General features: G+C 42.1%; 1 protein-coding gene and 1 pseudogene across 2 annotated transcripts; one reads left to right on the top strand and one right to left on the bottom strand.

The window, feature by feature from the left end:
- Positions 1-878: 878 nt before the first annotated feature.
- On the top strand, positions 879-3,057 carry LOC149817405 (B2 protein-like). The gene is made up of 5 exons (XM_089987554.1): positions 879-1,293; positions 1,604-1,704; positions 2,413-2,496; positions 2,570-2,680; positions 2,786-3,057. The coding sequence occupies exons 1-5, from the start codon at positions 888-890 to the stop codon at positions 2,819-2,821; spliced, it is 738 nt and encodes a 245-aa protein (XP_089843680.1). The 5' UTR covers positions 879-887; the 3' UTR covers positions 2,822-3,057.
- A 5,078-nt stretch (positions 3,058-8,135) lies between these two features.
- On the bottom strand, positions 8,136-11,210 carry LOC149817404 (transcription factor MTB1 pseudogene; annotated as a pseudogene). Its single transcript, XR_016427668.1, has 2 exons — positions 10,986-11,210; positions 8,136-10,766 (listed from the first exon to the last, which is right to left on the bottom strand). The product of XR_016427668.1 is annotated as a transcription factor MTB1 pseudogene (transcript).
- Positions 11,211-16,114: the final 4,904 nt, after the last annotated feature.

The following is a 16,114-nucleotide window of genomic DNA, read 5'->3' as shown; positions in this document are numbered from 1 at the left end:
CCCCACCCCAACAGAAAGCAAAAACCCTCCCTTATTCGAATTTTGAATTTCAAATTGATGGGTTTTACGTTGAACGAGGATATTCCCATAAGCCCCCCAGCCTCTCTCCCCGAGAACATCAGTGGTGGCTTTCCCGTAATTAGAGCCAGATCTGTAGGCCGCGACGTGAGCCCCTGGGAAAATTGAATCCTGTGAAAACGATGACGCATCTTGCGGCTGTACGTACAGTGAAAGGCGAGGAAGAACGGCCAAGACCACAAATTTCGAAACCCCTCCTGACTTTTCTCCTCCCTCTATAAGAAAGGGGGGGAGGAGAGTAGGCCTCAACTCAACCACCCAAACACTGCTCTCAAGTCTCAAGGAGGAGGGAAAACTAGCAAAGTTCCACCTCCTCAGGTTTCCCTTCTTCTCTCTCCCTTCCCTCGTGAAATCACGGACTCTTTACTTTTTGTGATGCCGAACATTTTTTGTAGTTCGTTTCCCATGCCTTCAGGGTTTTCTCTCTGCCGTGGGAAAAGGAAATTCCCATTCACCTTGTTTGCCGCACATTCCGTATGCGGGATTCGGGTTTCCATTTTGCATGCATGTGCATTTCTCATGGTTTCGGAGGCATTGGTGGAATGATCCGCGTTGCAGTTCACCGGATCCCGGATTTCCACTGTTTGCTTTTAGCTGGGAATTTAGTGGATAGTTGGTCGGTCGTTCAGCAGATTTCAGCATTAACTTGCTGAAATCCGCCGAGTTTGCACAACTTTGAATTTCCCCTTCCGTTTCACGAGTTTCCCGCAGAAACCCAGTTCCTTGCTGAAAATTTTGGATTGATACTGTTTATAATCGTTCTACAGGAGGTAAGAGTAAATTCTTTCCTTTTGCAGGGAGAGGTGGAGATGTCGACAGCATATTCGGCGTGGATACCAGACCCGGAATTCCAGAACTCGGCGGAGGCGATCGATGATCTGAATTGGCGGATCGCAGCTTCTAAACTCGCTCTCGATAACCAATTGAGAAGGAAGGAGAAGAATGCTGATGAGCTTCATCGGCGGCCTTCGTTCGCGGAGGTCCTGAACCCCGAGAAGATGATCCTCCGGTCGCCCGAACTCCACAACTTGGACTGGAGGAATTTCTGCAAGAATCCGGTGGTCCTCTCTGACAATCCTGCCTCTCCTGCCACGGAGAAGTGGTTTAAGACGCTGCCATCAGCAGAGGTGCTGCCAAGAAACGAAATTCTCGGTGGCTATATCTTTGTCTGCAACAATGACACCATGCAAGAAGACCTCAAGAGGCAACTCTTTGGTAATTTCATCAAAACTCTTCAGTTTATGGCTGCAATGCTGCAGCTTCAACCTAAATTGATCAGAATTATTCTCTAGTTTGTGTTTCACTTGTGGGTGTGACTTGGTTTTGACCAGAGCAGTTGGATACATGTATGTTATTGGCATCTCAACTTATGCAAATGTAGATTTTCTTTTTGGAAATGTTCTTAAAAATAGAGTTAAAACTTTTAAAGAGTGTAGTTGAATAGGCATCATGCATATTCATGACATTCACCAAGGGGTTCTGCAAATTGGGTGTGGCACATGAGTTTTGTATTATTTTGGTGCAGGTCTGCCGCAGAGGTACAGGGATTCTGTGAGGGCAATTACTCCAGGGCTGCCCCTTTTCCTCTACAACTACACATCACACCAATTACATGGCATCTATGAGGTTTGTTGATATGTAATAAATTCTCTCTTTCTCTCTCTCTTTTCCCTTGAAAAGAACCAGGTGGCCCGCCAATTATAGCCACCTGCATACTCGGTGTGACCGTGAGAGTCGAACCCAGGATAAAGGGGTCAGCACCAGGGCAGGTGTGATCTCAGATCTGTAATAAATTTGTGGCAATCTTGTTTGAGCCTTCGGGGGACATGCACACCCAACAGCCAGTCGACCATTAAAGTTTATTTTTCTGGCAATATTCTCTGTGGGTGTTCTGCCGTCTTTTTCTCTCAACTCAGATATTTCAAAGGTGTTAGGGTGGTAGTTGTGTCAAAGTTGTCCCATGGACCGAGTCTAAACGATTCTGGGAATCAGCTACTTTAGCGCCAGATTGCCTCTATCCTTTTAAAAAGGAAGAACCATTTTCAGTGCAAATAAAAAGTTAATCCCCTAGTGCTCCTCCCACACCCTTCTACCAAAGTGCAAACAATGCACCCAACCCTTCAAAACACTACCAAGCCGGTCTCCAGAAAGGAGCCTAATTTCTGGGTTAGGACTATCTTGGATTTCTCAAGTAAATGTGCTCTTGAAATAAGGAACGTTTCAAGGAAATTTTGGCTTTGCTTTTTGAAGGAAAATAAGTAGGAGAAAAGGAACGTTTGCTTAGTTCCTGATTTTTGGTCACCAATGCATCTCTAATGAACTTTGAAATTCCAGGCAGCAAGTTTTGGTGGTTCAAATATCGACCCAACTGCTTGGGAGGACAAGAAATGCAAAGGAGAATCCAGATTTCCAGCCCAAGTAAGTCGAATGAACAAGTGATATAGAGTTTCCACATCACATAACTGTGATGAATCCGAACATTTGTAATCAGGTGAGAATTCGCATCAAGAAGCGATGCAAACCACTTGATGAGGACGCTTTCAGGCCAATATTGTACCATTACGATGGCCCAAAATTCCGGTTGCAGCTTTCAGTTCCAGAGGTTCTCATCTTCTTCTACTCATCTTTTTGATTCTCTGAAATGATCTCACATTTCATCCATACATGCTAATTGCTGCAGTTGCTGGGCCTTTCTGTTGTCTTGCAGGCAATCGCATTGTTGGACTTGTTTACAGAGGGTTAATAAATAGAAAGCAGAACTTAATCGGTAGCAGAAATCAGCACACCGGAATTGAAAGAAGCCAGCTTTCACTGCCATACGGGAATCGCTAGAAAAGAAATTGCGGGAGTCATGATTGGTAGAGTTCTATATGAATATTGTTCGTTCCAACTGAAAGAAATGTAATATGAATGAGGAATTATGTAGTTCTGATTAGTAGAACTGGCAATATAATATAAATTTACAAACATTAACAAAAATATGAGAATTTGAGTGCTCGATCTACAATAGGAAATAACCTTCAATATTACCTTCTATTTAGTGTGACAGCCAGCATAAAAACTTAGTCATACCCTATGAATATGAACCAATATGAGAATTTTGTTGGGGGCGTTCCCTACTAAGCGACGCGTTGTACTCTATAGGCCCGGAGGCAGTGATAAATGGGAAAGGGTTGCTAGGTAGTCGCTCGGAAGCGATGCGTCACACCGGCGCCTGGGTGTGGTGTCAAATAGGCAAGGGTTCCCTCACTTTGTTGGATGGGTGGGGATAAAGAAGTTAGTCCAAGACTATAAAATTAGGTTAGCCACTTGGAACATAGGGTCTTTAACTGGTAAGTTGGTAGAGTTAGTAGATGTTATGTGTAGGAGAAAGATTGATATTTTATGTCTACAAGAGATTAAATGGGTAGGTGAGAAATTCAAAGTGATAGAACCTTGGGGATATAAGATTTGATATACAGGAATAAATAGGAATAAGAATGGAGTAGGGATTGTTATGAGTCGTAAGTTTATAGATAATGTAGTTGAGGTCCGTAGGAAGGGTGATAGGATTTTACTTATTAAATTAGTATTAGGTAAGGATATTATTAATATTATTAGTGTTTATGCACCTCAAGTAGGTTTAGATGATTCTATTAAGCGTCAATTTTGGAAAGATTTAGATGGAGTAGTACAAGGGATATCTTATGGAGAAAGACTTTTCATCGACGGTGACCTTAATGGGCATGTAGGCATTAGTAGAGATGGATTTGAGAGTATCTATAGAGGCTATGGTACAGGAGAAATAAACGAAAGTGGAGAAAAAATTTTAGATTTTGGTTTGTCCTATGATATGATTTTAGCAAACACTTGGTTTAGGAAGAGGGAGTCTCACCTAGTAACATTTAAAAGTGAAGTTAATACGAGTCAGATAGATTTTTTTCAACTTAGAAAGAGAGATAGAGGTTGTTGCATCGATTGTAAGGTTATACCGAGAGAAAGTGTAGCTATACAACATAGAGTCTTAATTTTAGATCTTAGAATTAGACAATGCCGCAAAAGGGATAGATCCTAGAATTAAGTGGTGGGCATTGAAAGGAGCTAAACAAGGAATGTTTGTAGAGCGGGTAGTTAAGGAAGTTGATTCGTGTCTTGAGGATGATTCAGAATCAATGTGGAATAAGATAGCGGGTGGCATGAGAAAGGTCGCTAAGGAGGTATTGGATGAGTCTAAAGGCGGTGCACCGCTAGGTAAGGATACATCGTGGTGGAACGAGGATGTCAAATTAGCTATTAAGGTTAAAAGAGAGTGTTATAAAAATCTAAGTGAGAGTCAGGATAATGAGAATTTGGAGAGGTATATGGTAGCAAAGAAGGAAGCTAAAAAAGTAGTTCGAAACGCGAGGAATAAGGTATATAAGGAGGTCTATGACAAGTTGGATACCAAGGAGGACGAAAAGGATATTTATAGGCTTGCAAAGATGAGATATATGAAATCGAGGGATCTGGGTATGGTTAGATGTAACAAGGATGAAATGCAAAGGGTTTTAGTTAAATATGAGATTAATGAGAGATGGAAATATTATTTTGATAAGCTATTTAATGGAAGTCATGCCCAGGATCTTGGAGACTTTTCCATTCCTTTTCATGAGATGAATCGTGATTTCATGCGCAAGATTCAAAAGAAAGAAATTGCAGAGGCTTTGAAGAAAATGAAATCCAGAAAGGCAGTTGGCCCGGATGGTATACCTATCGAGGCTTGAAAATGCTTGGGTGAGAAAGATTTAGTATGGTTGGCAAATCTTTTTAACAAGATTTGGCGGACAAATAAGATGCCTAATGAGTGGAGGAAGAGTACTTTGGTGCCTCTCTATAAGAATAAGGGTGATATACAAGATTGCACAAACTATCATGGTATAAAACTCATGAGTAACTTTGGGAGAGGGTGATTGAGTCTAGGTTGAGGAAGGTTGTCATGATATCGGAGAATCAATTTGGTTTTATGCCTGGAAGATCAACTATGAAATCTATGCATCTTCTTAGACAACTTATTGAGAGAAATAGAAAGAGGAACAAAGATTTGCATATGGTTTTTATTGATTTGCAGAAGGCATACGATAGAGTACCTAGGGACGTTCTCTGGTGGACAATGATGAAGAAAGGTGTTTCTCTCAAGTACATTAGTATAATTAAATATATGTATGAAGGAGTAGTAACCAATGTCCGCACTTGTGGAGGGGTGACAACCAATTTTTCTATAATGGTTGGGTTACATCAAGGATCTGTTTTAAGCCCTTTCCTATTTGCTATAGTGATGGATGAACTTACGAGACCAATTCAAGAAAGTGTGACGTGGTGTATGTTGTTTGCTGATGATATTGTTTTGATTGATGAGTCTAAAGCTGGGGTTAATGCTAAGTTAGAATTATGGAGACAGACATTGAAAGCAAGATGGTTTAAGTTGAGTAAGAGTAAGACATAATACATGGAATGTCGATTTAGTAAGCAACGAAGTAGTGATGGGAGTGTAGTGAAGCTTGGTGAGAAAGAAATATCGGCGGATGATTGTTTCAAATATTTGAGATCTATCATTCAAAAGTATGGAGAAATTGATGGAGATGTAAATCATACGATAAAGGTTGGGTGGATGAAATGGAAGAGTGTAACTGGAGTGTTGTGCAATCATAGAATGCCATTGAGGTTGAAGGGAAAGTTTTATAGGACGACTATTAAGCCCGCTTTACTATATGGTACGGAATGTTGGGCTGCCAAGAGACATCATATTCAAAAAATGAGTGTAGCTGAGATGCGTATGTTGAGATGGATGTGTGAAAATACAATAAAAGATAAGATTCAGAACGAGGAGATACGTAAGAAGGTAGGCGTTTCACCCATTGAAAATAAGATGAGAGATAATCGTTTACGGTGGTTTGGACATATTCGGCAGAGGCCTAATGATGCTCAAGTTAGAAGGATGGAGAAATGGGAAAATATATTAGTTAAAAGAGGTCGGGGTAGGCCTAGGAAGACATGGATGAAGGTGATAGGAAAGGATATGAATGCTTTGAACCTCATCGAGGACATGACATTGGATAGAAATGATTGGAGAAGGATTCATGTGGAAGACCCATAATGATTTTCTTTTTTGGTTCATATCACCGACTCCAATTGTTTTGGGATGAAAGCGTAGTTGTTATTGTTGTTTGTTGTTGTATTACCTTCTATTTCTCTATGGTGTACAAGATGCGCGCTCATGCGTGAGTAGTTGGTTTTCCTGGGGGGGGTGGTAGGAAGAAAACCTATAAATGGCTGTTGGAAAATGGGTTTGATCCTGGAGTTTGGAAATGTTTTCCAAAGGAACCATCTCTATGCTCTGTACAAGGGAACATTGTTTTTTGTCCGAGTTTTGAAAGGGAACGTTGTTTTTTGTCCAAGTAGACACATGAAACCTACGGCTCTAGCCATCCATAGGATGGGCGGCATAATGGGGGAGGGGCTTTCAATTCTCATGGGCGTCATTCCTCTGGCAAGCACAGGCACTGGGGCAGGAGGTCCTAGCCTGCCAGGCTCAGACGGGCCGACCAGACCTTCGTGTCAGGTGCAGTTTTCTTAGGCTAAACAAAAAAAATTACTAATTGACTCAGATCACAGGATGCCTATAAGGGTGTCAATGTGGTATGGCCCGATCCTGATCTCTATCAGATCCTTATAAGGTCAGGGTTTGGTTACAAAGAAGGGGTCCGATTAACTATTCGGGTCAGGTCCATGCGGTCCAATTATTAAATGATTCGAGTATGGTTTATGAAAATTTATACCAAACCTAGGTTCGACCGGAGTTCCGATTAAGGTTCACAATTTTTCAATGTACAAAAAGTAACAAATATTACTCCACTTGTTTGGTAGGAGTAGCTAGTGCACGTCACCGTGAGTTGGGACATTGCAGCAATGATATAGTTGTATAACTGTCTGCCTATCCCCAGCTTGCCTTTCTAAAAAAAAAAAGATTCACAATTTTTCAATGTAGAAAACTTAAAAAATATTATTTTACTGGGTATGGATCGGGCCTGATTCATGTAATTCTTATCGGATCTGGATATGATTTTACTTGTGAAAACCCTGGTTGGACCTGAATCTGGATCTGATACCCGCATCACTTAAACCGATCCAGGTTTGAACTCCACCCATCTTAGTAGGGGTCCGATCAGTTGACACCAATAGGTGCCCACAACCGCTAATAGGATTGACTTGCTAGGTAAATTGGTGATTCTACAAGATGGTGGAAACGTTGAGTACACACTCGAATTAAGGCAACGGCAGACAGGCACATCACAGCCATGAATTGAATTTATCAAGGTTGCGAATTCTCCCATAGGATTAATTTAGATTGGTAATTTAACAAAACGATAGGAGCATCAAACGCACACTCAAACCCTGGACTAATGATTGAAAGCTCAGACATTTCATGAATTTATCATGGTTACATGTGAAGTTTAACACCCTGGACTAATGATTGAATAAGGCCAAAATTGAGATCGGCCAGTTCTATGCCTTGCTCTTATCTGCAAAACACATGAAATATTTTCAGAGAATCTTTGGGCACGTTGGGCTGCTCTTTCACAGAATCACATGGGGTCTCATGTGATTTTGAATCTCAAGCAAATTAGGAAGTGACTCACGTTTGCAAAGGCAAACGAGATTCACTTTTTCACAGCTTACCTTTTTATGTTCGGCTGTTTGTACAAATGAGATTCACTTTCTCATTTCATGTGATCCAACCGAACATTAGTTTCCAAGCTACAGCATTTTTCCCAATTGCTGGGCCATTACAAGATACAGTTTGTGAACACTTCTAGGTCTCAAAGAAAGCCAACGAAGAAAAAGATCGAGAAATTAACAGCGTTTTCCCTACAACTTGTGACAAGATGATGAAAAAAATGCATCATCTGTTAAAACTGTTCATCACCAATTAAAATAATAACATTGGAATAAGAGCTTTGAATTTACAGCAAAGGCCATAGGAATTTCCTTTCTACAGCTCCTAGAGAGAAGTGAAAAAAGGAATTGATGATGCAACCAAGTAGCTAAGTTCCCCCTTCCGTGAGTTTTTCATTCTGTAAAAAAAAAGAGTAGCAAGATATTTTAAAATTTACATCTTTCACACATGTTTTAGACCAAAACTTTAGACTCCTTTACAAAATTTGCGAGCATTCTGCACATTAGGAATCATAAGCACAAGTCCCAACTTAACATAATAATACTTTATCTTCACTGTAAGCGGTGAACTAAAGGAAACAGCTGTGATTATAATAGATCCACATTAGGAGGGTCCTGCATTCGGTAGCACCATCACCAAGGAAACAAAAAGCTGTTGGCGCAAACCATGCGGTCATCCTGAAAGAGCAGCGACTAATTTGTCCCTCATTAGCTGCTCGCCCCCACTTTGGGGCCTGATCACAAAAGTATGAAGAACCGAGTCGCTTTCTGTGGAGATCCTGGACTCCTCAATCGCGACTTGCATTTCACGCAAAACTCCCACTACTTTCGCAATTGGGTGGGCATCCAGTGGGCAGCTTACCTGGACTACGAGATCCCCATGCGCCGTTCGGATCTCAATCTCTGGATTACATGTCTTCTTACAGTCATCTGCATTAAAAGCTACATCTGCAGCAGAAGCACCGCGTTTCTCCTTATCAGCTTCCATCTCCCTGAGTTTCTTCTGAAGCTCTGTGATGTATGTGATTGCGTCTCCGAGCAAAGAGGCCTTGTCCATCTTTGAGATGTTTGGGACGACGGCCCTCAATGCATAGAAACGTTGATTGAGCTTCTCTCGTCTCTGCCTCTCTGCTTCCACATGGTTCAGAGGCTCTTCCCTTCCATTGGCAGGCTTTCGTCCCCTTTTCCTTGGCCTCCTCTCATCAGGTTGAGGAAGCCTGTCCTCTTTACATGAAGAATCCATGTCAGAGAGCTCTATTTCATTGATTGATGTCCGGGAATTAGTGGGAACGACTAAAGCGGCTCTCGATGTTCCCGAGAAGTCTATCTGCCTCTGTGGCGGGAACAATTTCAATCGGCTATCCTCAATGCCACCATTAGAATAATTTCCATACTTGATGCCAGGCTCGCAGTTTGTTATCAGTATGTTGTTTCCATGTTTCTGCTGAATCTGTGATTTATAAGCATCCACCGCATCGGAACTCCAATTCAAAGCCGCTACTTCCTTCTTCGCGCTCACTAAGGCTGCAGCACCATCTTGCTTCTCGTGCACCGGGCTCCAAACAGGAGAACTTGCATCCTCTAGCTTTGCAGTTAAGTGCTGAGTTGTAAGATGAGAACTAGTTTTACCAAGTCTAAGATCTTGGCCGAAAATTTTAGGGAATTCCTCCAGCCGTTCATGCAACTTGAAAAATGTTTCAGATCCATGCGAATGGGAGATTGAAAATATAGACTTGATAGGCTGAAGGACATTCTGGTCCTCTAGTATCAAATTAACTGAACCAAGCTCCAGCACTCCTGTCTCAGTGGGGACGCAAACTAAGGTGCGAAACCCAGCCGACTTGGCGAGATGTGATCTCGAGTAATACTGGTCGATAGAGTTGTTTGGGTTCACAATCCATACAGGTTTGCCGGAAGCAAAGCTCTTACCAGGCGCTCCAATGCCCCGAGGAAATGAATAGTACATTGAAGTCAAGTAAAACATCTCAGTGTTGGAAACAGTGTCCAACCTTATGGCAATGTTATCCTCGTCAGAACCGCCGAAGAATGTATGAAGCTTCTGCAACACCCTCTTCCTCATCTTCTGCTCATGAGTTTCGGCGCCTTGCCGGACCTCGGAAACGACTACTTCCCCTTCCTTTGGTTCTCTGATATGCCCATCTCCCCACCCCAAAACAAGATCCCCGGACTTCGACCTAGAGATCTGCCAGAAGATGGCGTAAGTCCAGTTTGTCATGGCAGACCCTTCAACCAGTTCACATAGCTTAGACTGCAACGCTCCACCCCCAACGGCTGTAGACAATCCTTCGGACGACGAATTGCCGGTCATCAAATACTCGCATGCTTGGCCGCCCAAAACAACCTCCAACATGGCCTTATCTTCACCACTCCAAAACTTCCCCGCTGTCTCCATTTAGCTATCAAAATCAAGCTAACCGGAAACTCATAAAACCCAAAACCAAGTAGAAGCAAAACTCTCTTGCAAAAAGAAGAAGAAGAGCACTTCAAAACTACCAAATTCTACCGGTAGTAGTCAACAACGATCTAAAACAAGATGGAAACAATCAATTTGAGTTAAATATCATTCACCGCATCATTCCAGAATCAACCCATCTTTATACCTCCCTGGCTCCGTCCAACGCGTACCCTCACAAGAAAAGATCCCAACTTTCAATCGCCCCTTGAGCCCCTAGCCTTCCAAAATTCAACCCCCACAGCTCTTTTAGACGGAATCCAAACGCATCAGCAGATCCAAATCTTCAATTTCTACACGCTACGAGAGCACCTACTCACAAACTTACAGCAGAAACCCCCACATACGGTCGATCTAACAAACACCCACAAAGGGCAAAGCTCTTACTCACCACATTCGAGCTTCGACGCCCAATTCACAAACTTCCACTCTTCGAATCGCTCTCCAAAACCCCATCGACCCTCGCGAAAAAAAACCTGGCCTTCAGATCCCAAATCCCCTCAGAGATCGACCCACCATTCTCCTAAAAGCAAAAAGAACACCATTAACGATCCGATAAAACAAAGACTCGCGACGCCAGAAAAATCAAACACCGAGAAACTCCGTCCGTTCTTCTACCTCGTTTCAAAAAACCCAATCCCGGAAACGAACGCACACAGAGGAGAAAACGAAACCCAAGAGAGAAAGAACGAAGTTAAAAACAGAAGAGAGAGAGAGAGAGAGAGAGAGATGAGGAAACTACCTTGCTTCTTTGCTCCGTTGAACCATGCAGCAAAATTGGGGCTTCACGTCTTCACCTCCCCCCTCTCGATCAAAACCCCTCGCTAGGGTTAGGGTTTTTTCCCCATTTTTTGTTCCTTTCAGGATTTTTTCTTTTCCACTTTTTATCGTCCCTCACAGAAGAGATCTTTCCATTCTCAGAGAGAAAGAGAGAGAGAATGAAAAACGCGGCTTTCATGTGCTCTACAATTTCTTTTCAGTTTTCCTTTTAGTTTTAGGCCGTCATTAACCATGGTTAGATATTGTAACCAAGGTCGGGACCCTTCTAATCGCATCCTCGAGTTCGTGGAATCAATCACGAGTCACGTGGTCGTCTCTTCCCAAATGACAAAAGGACACCCCGCGTCCCGCCCCTGAGAAATGACCATGATACCCTTCATCTTTTGGCTTTTGCCCTGCGAAAATCTAACCATTCGATCGATCATCCATTTATTATTGTCATGGGATAAAAAGCTAACTCAGATAAGATGGTTTATACGATTTTTAAACCACCTTCCCTTGCAAGAAAGGTGAGCAGTTGATTTTCACTCACTGCCTCACAAATTGGATCTTACCATGTTCTAAACATGATAAACCCTTCTAACTACTACTGAATGAATCGTGAACACTTGTACTGTTGAGATTTACTATTTGGTGTCCTTGTACTGTTTAGATTTACTATTTGGTGGCTAGTATTATGCAAAATAAGAATGTATACCTGCAACAATAAAAATGTATACGTGTAATGCCAGAAAAAAAAAATTCTTTTTTTTTAATTGAACACTTGCTTTTTTCTTTTTTCGAAAGACAGACACATGCAAGACTTTTTTTCTTTAAAACCCTTTTTTCAAAACACAGGTTCCAAATTAAGACCTCAAATATTTAAATATTTTGCAAAATCATTATTTTCTTAACATACCATTACAAATTACAATATCTATATATCAACATTACTATGTTCACACACATGATTTCCATATGAAATCAGATAGGGAGCCCCAAAAGGGTCAGCCTAATTGGAGGAGGGGGGGGGGGGGCTCAGCTGTTTGACGGACAGTCAGAGTTCGATTCTCATGGGCACTACCTACCCCGCCAAAGCCCAGCATAGACCTTGGGGGCAAGGGTCCTAACCACAAAGTTTTACCCTTGGAGGGTCGATCTAAGATCTACCTGCTACCGGGGTGGGTTTATCAGTGCAATAAATAAATAAATAAATAAATAACAGAAAATTTTTGTAAGAGGGCTCTACATTCAAAGCACAAATATTAGTCAACTTTGTCTCCCTTCTCGAGCAAATTACTTACATCAAACATGATCTATTTAATTAGTACTCTATTAGGGCTTGATCAGTGTGGACTATGATAATGTATAATAACATCAATTTTCAAATTATGTTGCGCTCACGTTATTTCGACAATGGGTCTAAACCTGATCATGCGTTTCTTTTTTTTTTTTTTGAAAGGCAAGCTGGGTTAGGCAGATCCCTACCGGATATCTCTTAAGCCCCATGTGGCAGAGGGATTAGAACCTGAGCCTTTCATCTTGGCACAGGACCCCGCTTACCACATGGGATACCACCTCGGTGGTACACTCACTTTTACTCTTGGCTACGATAAAAAATGAGAGGGTTGTGTATGTTCGCCCCCGATGATTCACTGAATCCCACGTCTGTGTTCGGGGCTTTGAATGAGCACCACGTATACAAGCACATGGGGCTCGTATTCCCGTGTATGTTGACATAACTTTGCATCGGACTCTGGTGTTGTTGCAAAGACTTAAGTACCCTTTCTTGCTATTCTTCTCATAAAGTGATGGTTTGAGAAAATGACAAAAATGCCCTTCATTCAAAAAAGAAAAACAAACAGTTCAAAAAAAGGACAAACATGTCCTCCATCCAGAAAGTCGAGGATGATGTTGACTCTTCAAAGTCTTCTTCTTTTTCTGTTCAAAAAAAGGACAAACATGTCTTCTTCTTTCTCGGTAAAACAATGTAAAACCCTCTCTCTCTAGAGAAGAAATCAAGAGAAACAAAGAGTTCTTCCTGGATAAGGCCATGAACATCAACCCTCTCACTCTTTCTCCCTTCTCTCTCTACTTCTGTGCACATCCAACAGACGATCCTACATTGCTCCATCGTCATCTTCTTCTTCTTCCTTCTTCGTAAAACACTGTAAAACCCTCTCTTTCTCTAGAGAAGAAATCAAGGGAGGTAAAGGGTTCCTCCTGGAGAAAGCCATGAACACCAACCCTCTCACTCTCTCTCCCTTCTCTCTTTACTTATGTGTTTGATTTAGAGTTTTTGCCCTTACAGGAGGGGGGTCCGGGGGCTCCCCCTCCGGACCAATTTTTTTTTGGGCCTTCCAACAATGATTTGTAGTATTATCGGGCTTTCCTACAGCAATTTGTAGTATTTTCGGGTTTCCAACGAAACGCTATAGTGATTTGCAGAAGACACTATAAATCGCAAATCGCTATAGCGATTTGTAGTGTCTTCCGTGAATCGCTATAGCGATTTGTAGATTCTTTCGCAAATCGCTATAGCGATTTGTAGTGTCTTCCGTGAATCGCTATAGCGATTTGTAGATTCTTTCGCAAATCGCTATAGCGATTTGTAGTGTTTCCGCAAATCGCTATAGCGATTTGTAATGTTATTCAGTAAGCAAATCGTTGTAAATCGCTACCCGAATTAGGACCAACTTGTCAGGGCCATATCTCCCTAACCAGAGGTCATGTTCCAAATCCGTAAAAAATGGGGTCTTCGTTATTGAGTCTAGTTTATTTCTGTAAATTTTCAGCAAATTTTATTGTCATTTCATTCCCCATTTTAACTTCAACGATACATTACAACCACAATCATCAAAAGAAAGATTGCCCAAGCTAAGAGTCACCGTTCTCGCCCTCCTCCTCGACGGCAACCCAGTCGGTGCAGTCGCGCTGAGGATGGCCAGCAGAAGCTCCACCACGTCGTCTTCCTCTCCCTAGCGAGGAGGTCTCAGCGGAGCCGTCGTTCCGGTGATGGGTGTTCATCTCGTTCCGGTGATGGGTGTTCTACGAAATGTAAATCCCCCCTCCTGTAAGGGCAAAAGGCCATGAACACGCTGGGAGGAGCCCTCAGACCCCCCTTCTGTAAGGGTAAAAGCTCTGAATCAGACTCCATAACTCTTCAAGTTGAATGATGCTACCCACACTGGTGATGCTACCCACGCTGGGAGGAGCCCCCAGACCCTCTTCCTGTGCAGGTCAGTCGGTGCTTGATGGAGCAATGTATGATCTTCTAATGGATGTGTATAGAAGCAGAAATAGAAGGGAGAGAGAGAGAGTAAGAGGGTTGATGTTCATGGCCTCCTCCAGGGGAGATTTCTTTCTCGGATAATCCTGCAGTGCAGAGACTGGGTCTTAAATAATCATCTTCGGGGCACTTAAGTCTTTACAACCACTCCTTTTCAAGAACCGTCATTTTTTTTGCACCAATGGAGGAGAGGGTACTTAAGTCTTTGCAATCGCATCAAACTCCAACGCTAATTAATGCTGACAAACATGGGGATACGAGACGCACATGCTTACATACGTGGTGCTCTTTGGGACCCCCGATCATGAGATGTAGCTAACTGCCCTGTTCGGGGGGGGAACATATAACCTGCTTTGATAAAAAACGAGAACGCATCAGGTAGTATTCAGCTCTGACGGTAAATTGTCTTGGCTGCCATTCATCCATCCATGCCAGAACACCACTCTGTTTCGTTTTGTGCCAGCCGTTGATTTTTTAGTTTCAGTTTGCCGAGCCAGACAAGGGTGACACCATCCCGGGCATTTACCATCGATTAAAAAAAAAACCATGTTTTTGGCTATTTTCGGCCGGCCTCCAGCCGAGAAATGGCCAGACTAAGGCCTGCCCATATGTTAAAAAGGGCAGGGTTGGAGAACCCTCCCCTCATAAACCAGGGTTGGAAACTTGGGAGAAGGGGGTGTTCCAGTTACCCAGGTTTTCACGAAAAAACTGGTTAGCAACCAGGTTCTGATATCACCCAAACGACACCAAAAACTTGGTTTTTCAATCAAAACCTGGTTTGAACCAAAAATTCAGTTTTAAATTTAAACTGGGTTTTGAGTGTCATCCAAATGGTACCTTTACGAATAATTCTTTCAATTGGTTAATCCATTTTTATGTTTTCATGTTCAACCAAATCCTGGGCACATGGATGGATCTAACTCGGGTACTATACACATACATCCAAAAGATGCACACACATTTGGTTCCATCACATGAGACCTCATGAGATCGATTCGAGTTCGCATTTGTGTATCTCGTCAGTTTAATTAGGGCATGTTCGGTTGGATTACATGAGATTCACTTAATTTCTCATTTGAACAAGAAATAGTGAATCTCATTTGTGTAAGCAGCCCAACATAAAAATTAAGCTGTGAGAAAGTGAATCTCATGCATTTGCCTTTTGCAAGGAGAGTCACTTTCTAATTTGCTTGAGACTCTGAATCACATGTTTTGAAAGAGCAGCCGAACGTACCCTTAGAAAGTTGCAGGGCACCCCACAAGCAACCAAACGTACCCAGGCTATATATTACATGGATCAAGAAAGAGCACTCCTAGGTTTCTGAACACTATTGTAATCGTTAGATATGCAAACTTATTTTGAGTTGAACAAAGTCAAATATCAATATTAACATGCAATTAGTTATTTTGGTAAACTAACAAGAGTGGCGAACTGATCATATATATTATCAGGCAAGCTGGGGTTAGGCAGACCCCACCGATTATTATTCAACGTACCACTGTCGTTTTGAACCTGCAATGTCCCACCACACAAAGAGAGAGAGAAAGAGACGTGAACTGACAGCTCCTACCAACCACACGGTTCGTAGAACTGATATATTCTTTGATATGATTCGTGTAGAATTATGCATGCATGAATGAACTGAAAACATGTCGTCATACATGCATGTTAAAAAAAATATGAAACCTCTTTACGTAGAATTTATGAATAGAACCTTGGGGATATAAGATTTGGTATACAGGAATAAATAGGAATAGGAATGCAGTAGGGATTGTTATGAGTCGTCAATTTATAGATAATGTAGTTGAGGTCCGTAGGAAGG

This window comes from Nuphar pumila, chromosome 14 (genome assembly GCF_984573655.1).
Source record: "Nuphar pumila chromosome 14, dmNupPumi1.hap1.1, whole genome shotgun sequence".
NCBI classification, from domain to species: domain Eukaryota; kingdom Viridiplantae; phylum Streptophyta; class Magnoliopsida; order Nymphaeales; family Nymphaeaceae; genus Nuphar; species Nuphar pumila.
This window is presented reverse-complemented; position numbering and strand designations above follow the sequence as displayed.

Coding starts and splice junctions, on each gene's coding strand:
- LOC149817405 (XM_089987554.1), top strand. CDS start 888: ATGTCGACAGCATATTCGGCGTGGATACCAGACCCGGAATTCCAGAAC. Junction 2,497..2,569: donor AATCCAGATTTCCAGCCCAA/GTAAGTCGAATG, acceptor ATTTGTAATCAG/GTGAGAATTCGCATCAAGAA. Junction 2,681..2,785: donor TGCAGCTTTCAGTTCCAGAG/GTTCTCATCTTC, acceptor GTTGTCTTGCAG/GCAATCGCATTGTTGGACTT.